This window comes from Leuresthes tenuis, unplaced genomic scaffold (assembly GCF_036924035.1).
Source record: "Leuresthes tenuis unplaced genomic scaffold, fLeuTen1.0.hap1 SCAF_14, whole genome shotgun sequence".
Classification (NCBI taxonomy): Eukaryota; Metazoa; Chordata; class Actinopteri; order Atheriniformes; family Atherinopsidae; genus Leuresthes; species Leuresthes tenuis.
The window spans coordinates 16502493-16518768 of NW_027325368.1; the positions used below are offsets into that span (position 1 = coordinate 16502493).

The 16276-nt window shown below is 40.4% G+C and overlaps 1 protein-coding gene across 1 annotated transcript; it reads right to left on the reverse strand.

Moving 5' to 3' along the window:
• Window positions 1-7623: 7623 nt before the first annotated feature.
• camk2n2a (calcium/calmodulin-dependent protein kinase II inhibitor 1a) lies at window positions 7624-11107 on the reverse strand. The gene is made up of 2 exons (XM_072364414.1): window positions 10114-11107; window positions 7624-9450 (listed from the first exon to the last, which is right to left on the reverse strand). Exons 1-2 carry the CDS (start codon window positions 10280-10282, stop codon window positions 9380-9382), a joined length of 240 nt encoding a protein of 79 aa, XP_072220515.1. The 5' UTR covers window positions 10283-11107; the 3' UTR covers window positions 7624-9379.
• Between the last annotated feature and the right edge of the window lie 5169 nt (window positions 11108-16276).

A 16276-nucleotide genomic window follows, 5' to 3' on the forward strand; every position in this document is an offset into this window, starting at 1 on the left:
GTACATAAAGTAACAGCGGACCCTGTGTGTAATTTGTTGAGGACACATGATACGAGTCTCTGGTCCTGTGCTTTCTGCTGCTAAAAATATAGACCAGAGTGGGGGGAGAGATCCGTGCGTGCAGACAGGCAGGAAGACTTCTGACTGGAGGGGACCACATTAATAAAGAAGAAATCATTTATTTTTAATCCTCCACTGAGATCTAATTACCGCCTATTTTTAAGACTTTGGGAAAAAAAAAAAAAAGCTGTGTGATTTTTCAGACGGCTCTTCTGTCTTCCCATGGTTTCTTAGCTGGAGTATCATGATAGTTTGGTCAACTCTAACTTCAGTTTTAACAGAACGGCCTCACCACAATGTCGCTGTTGTTGCTGTTGAGCTTTTGACCAAGTCACGCAAACGTACCCTTAGAGCACGTTGAACCCAAACGAGAAGCTTGTGGAAGAGGCCTAACGTGCACTAATGGCCAGTTGTTACCCTAAAATGCTAGTGCTTGGTTTGCTGATGTATAATCATCTCCATTTAGATAACATCCAAAACTTTTACAGTGCATCTAAACTTGCAGTCACTAAAAATGTTTTACGGACTGCAGAACTGCTCTGATAAAATCCTGATGTTATAACCGATGTTGTGCTCTTTGATTTAAAGATGTATTAGATTATTCAGGTGAATGAAAATAGATTTTTTCTTTGCATGTTTGTTACTGAAAGAAGATTCAACTTTTCCACTGTGTACCTTGGATTTCATTAACTACTCATTTTACAGTTTGCACACATACATTTATGGATAAACCCTGATAGTTATCTGGCTGTTATCTGCTTTCTATGGTGACAAATTGGTGTAATGCCCTGACTACTTGGGTGGGAGGGTTCAGGAACAGCCTGCCACCTATTTTACTGGGAGGTTGGGTGACATGAAGGTGCTTATGTAAGCCTTAAATGGTCATGGTTTTGATATTGACTAGTGAGGCTGCAGCCATGCTGCTGCACCGGGACATAAAAAGATTTGATGGATTCATTACTCTTTGGGTGGATGGAGGCTGGATGCATCCCTACACGTGGAGAGCAAGTTTTTCTGCTTCATTTTCCCACAAAGCATGATGCAGCTTTCTTCCTCATTTGTATGTAGTTTAATCTTACCTCTGTTTGTGTTGTCATTATGTGAATATATTAAAAACTCAGAAGTCCTTTAAATTAAATTTTCAGCTGCCTCAGTGGGACTGACTGATCTGCAATGGCATAGATGCAGACAGTGAGATTTAACTGGAGTGGACTTAAGTTATATAACCACAGAGCGGAGCAGAGGTCTTACGTAGGAGTGGTTTGGTCATTATTTAAACACAAATCCTGTTTTATGGACTTTTTTTTTTTACATGCTCTTGTATTATCCAGGTCTCTCTGGCTGTGAGAAAGAAGAGCCAGAATGTTTTTTTTTTTTTCTCCTGCTGTTAATTGTCCTCCATGCTCTTTTGCCCAAGGGCAGCAACAGCACTAATCTATGATATGCTCAATGCTTCTCTGTCTCTCTTTTACTTTCCCAATCACTCCTCTTCTCACACCACCATGTTTGACCCAGAGTGATTTGTTGTGTGGGTGTTATGCGTCAGGTCATAGAAGTAAAAAAGGTTGAATGCATGCTTTGACACAACAGTTCTGAGTTTATTCTGGTCAGTCTGTGTTTAAACTGAATCACGACACAGCTTTACTTCCTGCATCCCACTGAAATATCAGCATTTGTGTTGGTTCTAGTAATGAGACTCACCAAGTTAACTAAGCGTTAGGTTGACACAGTCATACATTTTATTTTAAAGCTGCATTTTTTTAAATACTATTCATTGTTGATGCACTTCTTGTCCTGTTTAGTCTGAAATATTCCATTTGAGCTGCTATCAATTTAAGGCCCTGCTAAATCCCTCTGACTGGTAAGCTAATTTGCACAAAGAAATTAGTTGTGTGACATAGCTACTCATGATTTTACAAAACTAGCCCCAAGGATGGCATTAGAGTATATGTGTTACATGAAGCTTTAAATGATGGAAGAAAAAGAAAAGCGCCAAAAGCATAACATTTCCTCATCAAACAAACCTCTAGTTAGCCTGACCTGTGAAAGATGACGAAAAAGTGAATGTTAAAATTACTATCCGCCACCAGTAGTAAAAATCAACATCAGTGGGTCTTCCTGGAACACCACATGGGTCATATTACCAACTGAAACACATTAAAGGCCTTAGCAAATAAATATTCACTGGTCTTGCTTTCTCCTCTTCCATTAAAGAAGATAAACAATGTACAATGTAACACAACAGTGACGGTAAAATGGGTCAAAGTCATCGATCCGAATGGGGAAATGCAGTAAAACATGCCGGTTAACCTGCTTTCGCTGCTGGTGAGTTTTTCCTCTTGGTCCATTTAGATTTGATCGTTTAATAAGCAAATCTCTGTTAAAGCTTCTAAATACTGTAATCAAGAACATCGATGCTGCGGCAAACTATTTGCCGACATAGTGAAGCAGTAACGATCTTAGGCGAAACGGTAACTCTCCTGCTGTGCATCATAACCCAAGCTTCTTTGGTCTATGCTGTAGCTGCCAGGCCTCTTTAAAGTGTGGCAAACTTTCCAGATTATTCTGTCCACATTGCTCTGACTTTCCTAAAATGAGGAGCCTTATGAGATGCGAAAGTACTCCAAATGAAGCCTGGTCTTGTTTCTATTTGTCTAAGATGGAAATGATGTTGCTCTTATATGACATCCAGTGATTCTGATACATCAATTTTATACCTATTTTTGTGTCAATATAAATAATCATATGAACATAACTAATTAGATCATTTGCATGATTTTATGGAAGTATATTAACATTTGCTCTGTTGATATATTAATAGTCTTAAACATCCCTGATTAGCTGAAAATACCCATTATGTTACATGACTCAAACCTTTTTTGTGCTTCTTTTGTACAAAAGGTGCTTTTGTTTGGAGGTTTTAATATCTGAGTTTCAGGGACACTCTGTCAATAGCGATTTGGAGAGGTTCCCAATCTGATTACTGCATTCATTATGACTGTTTATTTCTGGATTACTTTTTCCAACATACCAAAGGTACTTATGCAATCATGCAACAGAACTCAATGCTACATATAAATTGTGGCCAAATGTTTGTAAGTATATTAAAATCTTCTTTTTACCTTTGGCCTGTTTAGCCACTTGCTTTAGACTTGTGTTCAAAGGATAAAGGGAATTGCTATTGTTGCATTTGATGCAGTGCGGGCAAAGAGGAAACAGCAATGCATATCTGCCCATGTCTCTTGAGGCAGCATAATAGCATAATACTGTATATTGAATGGCAGACTTATGTAACAGGAGGAGGAATATTAATGGATGACCACTCAGGGTGGAGTGACAGTGGCGTTTGTGTACTTGAGCGATGACAGCAGAGGTTACAATGACATTTACAATGTTCTGTCAGTGTCTGACTGAGGGATTTACCTTGTTCTGTACTTTGTGACTGTTTGTGATGGCTGTCTCCACCCAGTTTTTTCTGTGATTACACTGTAGACTGTTCAATGGGGAGCCATCCACAGAATGTTTTTTTATTGACCACATGGCATGCACTCCCCCACCATGATCTACAGCTCCCAGTAACAGTCAGGTAGCCTCTGACCCTCATCAGATGTCAAGCTCATAATCCAGCAGCAGGTCATCAGCTGTATGCGTAGATACCCATCTTTCCTTATAGTTTAAAGAAGTATTTGTGTTTTATTACTCTCTGCAAATCTTATCAAATTACCAAAAAACTAAACCATTGCTGAAAAGTATCATAAAGACGGGATGTACAATTAGAGTAACCAATTAAAGAAGAAACCTTGATTAGACAGTTGAACAATAAATTGGATCAATTGGAACAAATGCAGCTGCTTCCATGCAGAGATTAAGGAGTCACAGAAAGTTTAGATTTTTAAAATGAAGGGGATTATACAATGCTAACTTTAAATTTTAATATTTACCCAGAGGAGGTTAGAGCCTACTTAGAGCCATGATTCAGCGTTTTTGAAAACACGCTGTACTGTACCAAGCATATAAGAAAGCACAAAGACAAATAAAAAATGGAGAAAAACTGCTATCTTAGACTTGTCAAAAGATGATCAATGGTCATTTTAAATCTTTATTTATTTATTTGTATTAATTGATATGTACATATTGAGCTGCAGTAAATGTTCAAAGCTTTGTTTGTTCTTTGCAAAGCGTGCAGGGGAGCATACATAACTAACCATACATAACCATGCTCATGTGAGCATTTATGCTTGTGTAATATTTAGCCCCTCAAAGCCATTGTTGGCAGCAGGGTTTCTAATACAGCGTGACTAAAAGCAAGTTTCATAAAGTAACTCTAATTCTGTGACTGTGTGGGGAGCTAATAAATGTTTGATAACACGGAGTTTCAGTGAAGCTACTGTAATACTTAAAAGGGGGAAGATTTCAAAGAAGACGGCATTGAGCTGAGTGAATTGGCTGAACTTGAAATAAAATGAGAAAATAGCTGCAGGTAGAAAGCTGCTTATTGTGTTTGCATTGTAAACAGACATGATTCAACTCTGGCCATTATACATTTGTGCTCCACTGGGGCATTATAGCTGGGAAAAGCGGTGTGCCCTGTAAACTCATGCAGACCAGTCACAGTTAGAAGCCCCGCTGTAGGCTACACGTAAACCTCATAGGCTCTGCATCGACATTGAAGCATAGAACCAGTTTTAGAGATCAGATTTTTGAAAGCTGCTGCCAGTGCTTTTGTTTATTTAATTCATTTCTTTTTTTTTTTGAGAAATACATCTATGACTTTGGTGCATCTTTAATTTGCTAGATGCACAAAATGCATCTAATAGACATGTAGGCCACAGTGTTAAATAACTCAGCTCAGTTTATTTATCAAGGAATTCAGTGGGTGGAAAAGTTAAGGAGAGCAGAGAGAGCATGGTATGTTTCTAAATCATCTCAAATATATTCTTGTAATCTCTAAAGTGCCATTTCACGTTATTTATAACCAAAAATTTATAGTGCTTAGTGTAATTTACAAGATTTATGCATCTCCGGTATATATAGTTGTACTTCAAAGTTCATGAACCTTAGAGTTTTATGTATTCATGTATAGATATTATGTAAAACATCATCGTTCACATAAGTCTTCAGGTTAGAGAGGATCCTCTTAGATTGATTAAAACTTTCAATTCTAACATGCTTATTTATTATTCAGAAAAATGGTCCAATATATATTTGTGTGTGGTGAACCCTCATCTTAAGTGTCTGGTGGGACCCCTTTTGCAACTGTAACAGCAAGTAAAAGTTTCCATGAAATGTGCTTTCACTGTATTTCCATTGGTTTAAGATCAATCCTTTTAGTCCAACACATAAACTTTATTATTTTTTAACTTTTCTTTTGAAGAATTGCTTGTGTTATCAGACACATTTTACAAATAGATGCCCGTACACTCGTACAGAATTCCCTGTTATGATTCTAAATAAGTCCTGACCCGGATGACACAAAACAGGCCCAAACCATGATACTGCCACCAGCATGTTTCACCAATGGGATAAGACTCTTATGCTGAAACGCAATGTTTTCTTTTCTCCAAACTGAAAACTGTTTTGGCCTTATTGCTTGTCCAAGTAATCCTTAGCCATGTTCTCTTTGAGGAGCAGTGACTTTCTCCTTGTAGCCCTGCTGATTGAACACCTGACTAAAATTTCCCTTTAAAATGCACCACAGCTACATTTAGTTGATCACTGTACTGAGGAGACGCAGTCTGTTCTAGTGGATCCTAGTAGACAGTAAAGTTCTGATGCAAAGATGTTTTGTTTGTTTTATAAAGCTCCATTCATCTCTGTTCTCCTTTGGGTATCTATTGATAATCATTGAAACAAAAAGAAAAATGTTATTCTTTAAGTCCTCTGGCTCTTTATTGCCAAAGACCATTTTAGTTGGGAAATTATGCATTAGTATGCACATCTTACAATGTCCAGTGAGCTATACACCATCACAAGGGCCAGTAAACATAGTATAAACTGCAGTACAGCTCTGTGTTCATAGACACACACATGACAGGACGAGTAGTATGAGGCAGAAATGACACAATCCAATCTATGCCCAAATATGTCAGTCCGGTTCTGGTCATCCAGGGCAGTCCATTACCATCAAAAGTATAATTGTTCATGGCAACAAACAAACACACACACACACAGCATGCATTACTACATGATCAATAGCACTATTTGTTCACAGTGTTGTTGTTACTGGGACAGTCAATACTCTTGCTGATGGGAATGTGGATGGTTACACTTGTGATGCTTCGCTGATGTCCTTTTATTACAGTGAAGTGCAATTCAGAATGATATAAGGATCAGCGTCTATGTGTTTGTCAGAACACGTAGCTTTTTATAGATGCGTAATGGCAACGTAATGGCAACGTTCTTGAACCAATAAACTGTGATTTATCCAGTTTGGTTTCCAGGAACATTGGAGTGTGATTACAGGGAAATTAATTCCCATTGGGTTGTTAGTGCTGCTCAGGTTTGTGTACTACAGGTGGAAGAAAGATGATACTGGCTGACCCAATTTCCTGCCTTAACACTGCTGGCAAACATTGTAGTACTGTAGTCTTCACCCTTTTCTTCCACCTGACACTTTCACCTAATTTCACAGATATCTTGATGTAAAAGAGCAATGCTTCCCATCTTGAATCGTCTCTAGCTTTTGGCCGGGTTTTTCTAGTTACCAAACAAAACAAAAAAAAGACTGTGCGGTGGTTTTGCTAACGTGAATAAGAATCCACCTAATAAAGCTGAAAATCTAAGACCAGTAGATGAGTGTCTCCACTTCTTCCATATCAGATTATAGTGATATATAGGCAGATTTGGTAAGAAGAAGTAAGATACCGAGTCTGATTACTACTAGATTCAATGTCAGGTAAGTCTTATGTTAGTCTGCCAGGGATTTACCAAAGTCACTGTGTTCTGTTCTCCATCAAATGCTGCTGAGCAATACAGCTTATCATCTGTCACAAGGATACAATACATGAGCCCAGCTGGTCAGGTTCTGTCTACATGTTGGGCCAAAAAAGAACACACTGGAATAAGCAACATAAGGTTTGTATTTTAGGACTTTCTTGCTGCATTAGAGGTTAAAACCAAGTGAAGTGATTGTGTACATGCCTGTGTGCGAGCCACTGTACGAGGGCATTTTAGAGCCGGGCTTTGATAGATGATCATGTGGCCAATCGTTGCTCCCCAGGGCTCTGTGATTTAATGGATTCACTTGTGTAGGCCAGCACGAAGCTGTTTAACAACTCAACAGATGGATCACTGTTTTTTCTCCACTCTTTAATTAAGAATCAGTATTTACTGTCACTAAGGTGATGGCAAATCTTTCCAAAAGGCTGCAGAGGCCCCAAACCTTGTTTGGAAGATGTTAAAGTTGCTCGTGATCGTTAATGAGGGGAGATGACGTGTCCTGTATTTTTGTCCTTCTCAATTTCATTTGCAGAGCAAGCCCAGGTATGTGCTGCAGTGCTGGCTCATTGTTTGTCATTATGTTCACCGAATGTCTTGGGACAAAAGCCACGTCAAAGAATCGCATTAACATTTTTCCGTCACCATTTATTAATTCACCAAATACAGTGAAAATGGCATCATAATATACAATGACTCATTCTTAGAATGTCATGACATTTTTGTTGCTTTTTTTTTTTTTGCTTCATTAAACAATGTTTTATTATTGAAAATATTAAGGTTTCATGCACAACAAACCATATCCAGTTTCTTTAAAATAATGGTACAAAATAAACAAAATTAAAAAACAAAAACCGTAATGTCCAAAATCAGTCAAATAACACTCTGTTATTTGAGGATACTCGTAAACAGTGCAATATACTCTAAAACTGCCATTTTCTAACAAATTCATCAACGAAGCTCAAGTCACAGTATACGATTTCTTAATAATAGTTTAACATTGATGTGTGCAAAAACCCCAGACACATTCAGTAAGTCTTTAAAAAATGTCTGACCTTTGATATAGAGTGAGACCAGTCCACCAAAATCTTAGATTCGCCTGTGTGAGGCCCAGTCTCATTCGGTATATCCTCTCTGAAGTACAAATATTTTTGTTGATGATTTGTAAGACGATAGACGAGCATATAATTTAAATAACAAATATTTAGATATAAAAATACAAATATGACTTTTGTTAAAAAGAAGCGTGCCAGGGTAAGAGTGGTGGCACCTGCGTTGGCACCCGGAGTGACAGTTCATGCAAATAGATGGAGGAAAACTTTGAATTCATAGAGGACGAAAACACAAACAATTGCTAAATTAAAAGAAAACAAATCATACAAATCGTTTTCTTTTCCCATCAGTTTGTGAGTATCATTTAAAACATTTACCAGAATCTCCGCATTTCTGCTGGCCCTTTGTAGATATCTGAGCATTTGAAAGTGCCAAACAAAAGACAAAGAGAGAAAAAGAAAGATATGTGCAGGTGTGAATCAGCTACATGAAGGTGTCAGTCTGCACCGTTAAACCACTGACGGGTAATGCAATAAGAAGGATGTAGCCTGTCTCTAGGTTTAATCTGGGGCCTAGTGCTGTTTAAGTGCTAAAATAAATATGGCTCTACTACAGAAAATATTAACATTGCACCATCCTCGGATATATGATTTCTACATACAATGAGTCTCCTCTATTTAGTAGACCTGATGAATTTGGTTGGTCTTGTTTTCAAAAAAGCATTATTAGCAGCAACAGGAATGCATTGGACCGGTGCTGAAAGGACAGCTCCCTTGAATGCACCGTCGCTGATTCAATCAACAAAGCAAAGCCTAAAGGAGTGGGTGAGCAAGGGGAGAGTCTGAGAGCTTAGCCTACCTACTGTACAACTTATTGAAATAGGGCTGGGATTTAGCTTCGCCCTTTAGTTGCAGTGTTTTGTTGCTTACAGCGCTTTTAGAAAGGAACTGAAAGAGATGGTCGTGAAGTAATGACAAGTTCATCCATCATTTTAAGTCAGCAGAGGTTGAGATACGGAGCGGTGTCAGCCATCTCAACACCTTGCTGCGCAGCAGTAGTAAAAATCGGGATTCGTTTGGAGATTTGCCAGCAATCCCACGATATATCTTGGTCTTGTCCAGAGTCCATCATTCTTTCTTCACCTCTTCCCCTCCTCGCATCTCTTCATCGTCTTTTAGCCCCATCCTTGGCCTCTTCTCGTTTCCCTTGCCGTCATCCCATTCTCGCATCGAGCTGCCGTTTTCCCCTGCAATCCTCGAACATGCACGGCCGACAAGTGCTTCAAATCGGTGATCAAAAATTAAAAAAGTCTGCAAGGCATCGTTGCCGTTTAAACGCCAGGTGAAGACTTGTCTGTCATCCCCTTCAGGACCTCGTCTATTCGGTCGTCCTCGATGACCACTGTGGAGAGGAAAAGAGAGAAGATGTTTACTGAGACCAAGGCACTTTCAATGCAACATGAGATGTCTGTAATACCTCTACAACATAACATGATGAGCCACTATTTATTTTACTTCTTTAAAACCTACAAGAAAAGGCGCACTAAAGAACATAAGTATTGCGGGCAGATGGAACTGGTGCAGTTGTAGGTGAGTAAATAAAGAAAAAATATCAAAGCATTACAGAAAATCCCCTCTGCGGAGGAAGGCGCACCTGGAGAAAACAACTCGTTTCTGGTAATGGTCTGAAGCAGATTTTCACCCTCACGGTTTAACCCTGTTGTTTTCTCAACGTCTGTGGGGTGTGTCATTGCACAAAGGTAATTTCTCGTGCGGAAATGTAAACAGTCAGAATGTCGACAACAATTTCTGACCCTGAGAATAAAGACAGATATATCCGATGTGGATATTTTTAAAGTAGCGGGTGTATGGGACATTCTGGGTACATTCTGGGTACATCCTGGAATAAAAGAGGATAACTGAACTCACTACTCTGCTCACTCTAATTCCCCTTAATGCACTGCAGCTTTGTACTTAGATGCATCACATAAAATCACTATTTTTGTGTATCTAAAAATAATGACAAGCCTGCAAAGTGTGAATCCTCAGTAAAACCATCTTTTACCTCGCTTGGCTCTGCCGATCTGTCCGAGCTTTGGAGGTCTTTTCGCCTGCGACGCAGCGAAGAAGGCGCTTGTGTCCTGCAGTCCGCAGCTAAAGGACATCTGGCTGACCTCGCTGTCTGCCCCATAGCCGCTCATTTTGCCCTCGTTATATGGCAGCACCTCGGACATTGTGGCACGTACAATGGAGAAGAATCACCAGCGTGAAATGTAGTCTTTCTCAGGAGTTGTAGATCCTTCGTTGTGCACGGTTGCAGCGTTTGGTGCGGCTCCTGCAGGGATCCTCAAGTGGGGCCAGTGTGTGCGGTCCGGGTGCTGTTGAGGTCTCTCCGTGGTCTCTGGATGTGTTGCAGCTGCAGAGGCAAGGTGTGTGTGAGCGTGTGTGTGTGTGTATATGTAGTGATACAGAGGCAGAGAGGGAGCTGCGTTCGCTTGTGTTGCTGGCTGATGTCTGGCGAGGGAAGTGGGAGATCCCGGGATCATAAAGGAAACCCAGGCGGAGCGGTGAAGTCATCCATCCGGGTTTGAAGCGCGCGAGCGTGCGCGTGTGTTTGCGTGTGAGCGTGTGTGTTCGCGGGGAGACTCCAAGTGGTAGAGGAGCACGAGTGACACCAACAGGAGACAGATGAAACAGCTCTTTATTGAGGCAGATTTCAAGCTTGAAAACGTAGAATTTTCTTTAGGATGTTCTTTGTGTAGCCTACATGGTCCTGCAGTAGTCTGTAATGACTCCAAATATGCCCTGTGTGTCTTCTTCATGTCACCACTCTTTTTATTACTCTGCCAGTAATATCTGCTGGCATGCTTTCCTGATGCGACCACCGTTTCAGAGGTCAGAAAAGGACTAAAACCGCAAACAACAGTGTAAGGCTTGAACTGAAACCAAAGATGACCTCTGCTCTACTAATCGATGCATACTACAGAACATTTAATTGGGTATGAAGTTGGTTGGCTTTAAGGATGAAAAATTATTTTTTTAATTGTCCTGATTTTGACATGATTGTCAAAAATTGTACTATTACTAAATATCTAAATCAATTCCTCCTGAAATTCTGCTAAAACGGTTAATCACAACAAGGGCTAGAGCAGTTTGTACACCAGTTACATTTGAAATGATATCATTCTACTCTGTAGCCTGTCCACACAACATATGGTGTCTCATAAAGAGCAAGGACAATAAACTAGCAGAAAAGCTATTATTGGATCAAACCTATTTCAATAACAAAGACCAGCTGACCCGACTATAAACACAAAATAACCTCTCAAGTGAGACGTGCTCCTATCTTTTAGCAGCCAGTCTGCATAACTGAAGGGTTAAAGTGACCAGCTGACAGTCTTGAGATCAGTGTGGCTGGAAGAGCTCCTGTTTTTCCTGCAGGGATTTTCTCCTGTCTGCAGTCTGGTTCCACAAAGGCAAAACCTACTGTATATCAGTGTACTGAGATCATTTCTGTTAATCACCACACAGGGGTGTTGTTTGAGATTGTTTCCGGTTGTAAAAATGAATCAACTTGGCTTGTCTAATATGGATTCACTCTCAGCATTAAGGGCTATGCATCAGAGATCGTAAATCTTATGCCATATCCAAATGTAATTTCCCACCAATGACTCACAAAGCTGCTCCTGCCCAATAAACTGCAGCCTCCAGCTGTCAGCTAGCGAAGATGTTGATTCATGCAGTGAGGTTCAAGCGAAGGCCATGAAAATCACATGACGTCATCTCTCTGCGACAGAGTGAGAGGCTCTTGGGCAAAATTTGACCTGCTGCCCCACATGGTACCAGATGCTGCTTCAAATTTCGAGCTGGAATGTGCATATGTTGTACCGACTGGAAAGCCTTTCTTATCCCTTCCCTTAGAGATGCACAGGTTTGTGCACATCAAACTCAGCTGAGTTTAGTGCAGAAGATTTGAGAACAGTTGATCTTGGTCTTTGCTGGGATTTCTCCTCTGTGTCATTCTTTATGTTTTGCCTTCTCTCCCTTGAGAGCAGGCAGCAGCTTTTAATAATCAGCCTCACTCTATCAGTCCTATCGTCGCTGACAAGGGCAACCACCCTGAAAAAGTGTATCCGTGTTTGTGTGCTCTTGAAGCAGTGCTCCCAATTACAAATGAATCATTCTGCTGAGTCATGTACCCCCTCCCTATCTTTCTGCTCGCACAGACCAAGTTTTCTGAACGCACACACTTTGTATAAACACACTATGTTCCTCCTCGAGGAACACTCAAGTCGAGGAAAAACACCAATAACAAGCCTGGAGCTAAGAGTCCGGATCAATTTAGCACTTAGGACTAGATGTGTGTGGATGTGTGTGTGTCAGAGAGGGACAGATAAAGCAGGTCTATATATCAGGCAAACTAAAACTGTACCTGCAGAAAGAGGAGCTGTGTACACCATCTTTTACTAAGTGACAGCACTTTGTATATCGGTACCGCTCATCATAAAGATGAATGCTGTTTGTTTACGGTTATAAACATCCTCCATTAGAGTGTGGGAACATTGGCAGATCTCCTGCTCCTGAATCAGTGAGCACACGGCTGAATTAGAAAGGCTCACAGCTGGAGCATACAGCACACAAAAGCTACACAGAAGCCACACTGTACACTCTGCCTCACGTACCTCATTCGTGTCCCACATTAGTGATTTTTAAATGGAGTAAAGTTTTGTCAATCAATTCTTTTTCAAATTGTGCCTTTTTCCACAAAAAAAGGCTTTGAATTCTGCATTTAAGTAATGAATACATAACAGTTTGCACGCAGATACACATAACAGAGGCAGTGAACACAAACTCAACGCAGAGGGCAGCTGCAGGTGCAGCTTGGATCACCCAGGGATTCAGTGCTTTGGACAAGAGCTCTTTAGCCGTGAATACAGTAGTAATACATAGTGGAGCATGACTGCACTTGCCATTCACTGACCCAGATCCCATTTTTTCCTGCCGATCAGGGAAATGAACTGCCGACCTTCTGCTGCATCTGAAGGGTCCTAGCAACAGGTAACCCTAAGTTTCTAAATTTCTTAACCTGTTAGGTTGGAGCCTAACCCGGCTGTAGCTACAACATGTTAGTGATAAAACTAAAATGTAGGAATAAATTGGATCTTTTATTTTTGTAAAACATGGCCTCTTTCAGGCTTACGAGTAAATAAATCAACTGTAAATTGTCCGTAGCAGTAAGCATGAGCGTGCATGGTTGTGTCTCGTGTGGACTGGCTAGCGACTGCCATGTCTGTGGATTAGCAAAAGTAACTCTGGCATAATTGAAATTCTTTCAGTTTTCCTTTTCAAATGCGATGTGTTGCACGATCAGTTTTATCCCAAATGGGAGGAGCCAAAATCTCAGCAGCAGAAAATATAAAAGAAGAGGCAAATAAATCAAAACTGGGTAAGAGAGGTAATCAGTTTTGGCTTGCAAAAAAAAAAGATGTTAAAGGCACAATATCTTAGTCGGATCTTGGGAAAATTAACCTAGTGGACTTAAACACAAAACCTTAACAAAGCCATCTTAATTTCTTATTTACCTTGGTCCTGTCCCTGTCTCCTTATCCTCAGGGAGGGCGTTTTGTTGATGAGAGGAGAAGCTCTGCAGTCACACTACTGTCAGAAAGTAGGTCGCTTATCCCACGTTTCACTGCGTGCCCAAAGCAGATGGGTGACAGCGGTAATTGGCATCACGGACTATGCCACGCTGTGATGGTCCTCTCTCCTGAGATAATGCATCTCTGTTGGAGTGTCTGCTAAAACCTGGCCGACAGAGTCAAAGAAAAAAAACAAAAAACAAACAAACACAGCCTTCCGTCCTGGCCCTTTCTATGTGGAGCAAAAGCACATAAGGTCAGGTGTCAGGATTTTTCCAAAGATTCATTGGACTTTTGTTCTGCAGAGCTGTCGCCGTGCCAGTTTTATTTGAAAATCTTCTGAGCTAAATGCAGCATTCGCCTCCATCTGCTGTGCTTTGGCTGGGCTTTCATACTTTCTGGACACAAGACTTCGACACACAAAAGAACATCACGGCACTTTACCAAACAAATAAATGCATTCACACTGAAATTATATGGATTTACATAATAGGTGATTAAAACCAGTCATTTGGCTTTATATTGTCCGGGAACTGTGGATATAGGAATGCAATTTTCTGGTAATTAATCTAAATAGTTGACAGAATTTATTCCTCACCAAACTGGTGTGATAAAGCAGAAGTCATGGTTATGTACTACATATAATTTGATGAGGTTTCACCTGGCTGACCCACCACTCTGCACCCCTACCATCACAGTCCATTTGGCTGAGTCAGTTAGGGAATAATCATGTCATCTAAATTGTTTGGCAGCTATCAGAGAGAATTAAACAGGATGTCGCAGTGTATGATAATTGCATGTGATGTGGGAACCAGCCACTGGAGTCAGTGTGTGTCCTCGTTGCCTGTCAGTACAGAAAGAAAAAGATGGACATCTAGTGGTAGAAACAGCAGTTCTCTGTAAGAACCTTTTTACACTGGAATTGCTTGCAGTAACATATACAGTTATGGAAGAGATGAAATCTGTTTTTTTTTTTTAAATATCGGTAGACAGACAGTTAGGACAGAGTGCAAATGATCACTTTAGCAGACTTATCTTTTCTTGGGCTGTGCATGTATTATTTCTTTTTTCAAAAGCAACACCAACCTCTCCTTTGTTCTGATGTGTTCAAATCTCTCAGTTCAGTTGGAGTGAGCAAATCAAATACTAGTATTGGCCACACCCTGAGACGTCAGCAAGTGTTACATTGATAGCCTTTTCCCCCCAGAGCCACAGCTGCTCCACTCGCGAGGAGGCTCATGAAAAATTTGACAAAGTCAGCCCTTGTGCTCATTGTGGACGATTGATGGGATCCTGTGTCGTCCAGCTGCTCATCCCCCCCCCCCCCCCCCCCCGAGTCCAGCCTGATACTGCACTCTTCAACTCTCTACTGACACACACATACATGTATGTATTTTTTCCTTCTCTATGGAATTACTGAAAGTACATTTCTTAAAAGTGGCATTTCTTCTAACCACTGTTACAGCATCAACTCACTGCTGCTTAGAGGTGACAGAAATAGAAGTCTCGATGACTCACTACAAGCCTTTTCAGACACCAGGTGCCGTCAACAAGCATTTGCGCTTTTGGAAAAGAAAGAAAACCTCATATTGAGTCTTGAAAGTGAGAGACGTGCTGCTATTGAAGCCTGAACTTAGCAGCAGCTATTAGATTTTATAGCTATTATTTGGAGACACAGGTGGGTAGTGCACCGACTCTTCAAATATACACGATTATCTATCTGTTTGATAAAGAAGCAAGCTTCATCTACTAAACTTTCTGAGACTAAATGCACTTTGTGAATTCAGAAAGTCATACACTTCTGATCATTGCAGTAGAGAGTAACCCAAATTATGCACCACTCATGCATGAATAAATGGAGGATGCATCATCAGGCACTGCTGCTTACAGTGAAATGATGATCAAGTCACAATAACTTTATTTGATGAGTTTACACCACTGGTTACTGCGTTCATGATAGGGATTCAGCACCAGCCTAAAGTTTGGACGCAACCACCCATTCAAAATGAACGGTTAGGTGTGTCCAGACTTGTTGGTGCCGTTTGGTTTATATGCAAATCACGTCAGCTGGATTTCAGTAGCATAAAAGCTTATCAATGCACTCATGTTTGCGTGTGATAACCAGTTTGCTTCATGTTTCCGCAAGCATGGGCACTTCTCTGAGAGGACCGGCAAATACGCAAGTTGGAAATAGTTTTATTGAGCTGCTACCCAGCGTGTATGGAGAAACTTTTAATTAATATTCCTTAGCTGATCATATAGGTTGGAACTAATCCTTCGCAATCATATCAGTTTGATCATTTTTTAAATGTGAGCAACAGGAATTTGACACATCGCCAATCAACATGATTTGTATCCTTATTATAAAGTATTACCAAATACTCTGATTTATTACCAGTAATAGCCAAGTTTAGATGCACTTCACTACATAAAGAGACCTGACCACTTCTGTTTATGTGGTCAATAGGATGGCCAGGATTTAATAATTTGTAGGCAGGTGTATCTTAATTTCTCCCTAACATTTTCAATATGTTCCTGGAGACAAAGTGATAAGAATAAAGTGTTCACCCGGCAAAGTATCCTGTTGTT